This window comes from Centruroides sculpturatus, unplaced genomic scaffold (assembly GCF_000671375.1).
Source record: "Centruroides sculpturatus isolate CEXI.00-Female unplaced genomic scaffold, Cexi_2.0 scaffold1443, whole genome shotgun sequence".
Classification (NCBI taxonomy): Eukaryota; Metazoa; Arthropoda; class Arachnida; order Scorpiones; family Buthidae; genus Centruroides; species Centruroides sculpturatus.
In genome coordinates, this window is record NW_019385574.1 from 198,106 (window position 1) to 198,846 (window position 741).

Sequence of the window (741 nt, forward strand, 5' to 3'; positions counted from 1 at the left end):
CGTTTGTTTCTTGAAAATTTGATCATGATTTAAATACAGTATTTATTTTTAATATTACCGATATGTCATCGAAAAGAAAACGTGTTGTATTATCATTAAAAGACAAATTAAAGTATTTGTTTCGATTATCTGGATTTTTCCTTATCCAGACTACCTTCATCCCCAATTAGTCCGGATAATCGAGGTTCTACTGTACTTTGAATTTCCTGAAGCAAGCAAGTTTGTCCTTTATCATTTTTACAATTCATTTAATTTAAAGTTTTTATATGTTTTTAGGAAGAGCTTTGCGGGGCAAGGCTTTTTATAATGTACATGGAAAGGTTTATTGTGAGGAAGATTATTTGGTAAGTTTTTAAAAAGTAATATGAAAAACTAAGATGTAATATAAGACTATGATATAATATATTAAATAAATATATTTTTATTTAATAAAATATTAAGAAATCTTATAAAGTAAGGATATTTATAAGAACATCTTTTAAATTAAGGATATTTTTTAATTCTTTAAAGTGTAAATATAGTTTGAGCTACTAATATATAGGTATTTATTCTGTGATTGTTGGGTCTTAGTAAGCTATGAACATTGAAATTGAAAAAACCTCATTTGAATAGTTTAGACATTAAATTTACAATATAACAAGATACTGCTAAAACTAGTATTCATATATAAATATTTTACACAATATACAGTAACACAGTATAAAATATAGAGTTCAGATTATAGATTTCAAATAAGTATTA

General features: G+C 23.9%; 1 protein-coding gene across 1 annotated transcript in view; it reads left to right on the forward strand.

Annotated features, from left to right (window-relative positions):
- The window catches only part of LOC111640245 (LIM domain-containing protein jub-like), a 51,334-nt gene extending 50,946 nt beyond the window's left edge, over positions 1–388 (forward strand). Inside the window, exon 3 of the mRNA XM_023386244.1 lies at positions 277–388. Coding sequence (XP_023242012.1) covers positions 277–356 — 80 coding nt within the window. The 3' untranslated portion in view covers positions 357–388. The remainder of the gene's footprint in view (positions 1–276) is intronic.
- The last annotated feature ends 353 nt before the right edge of the window (positions 389–741 follow it).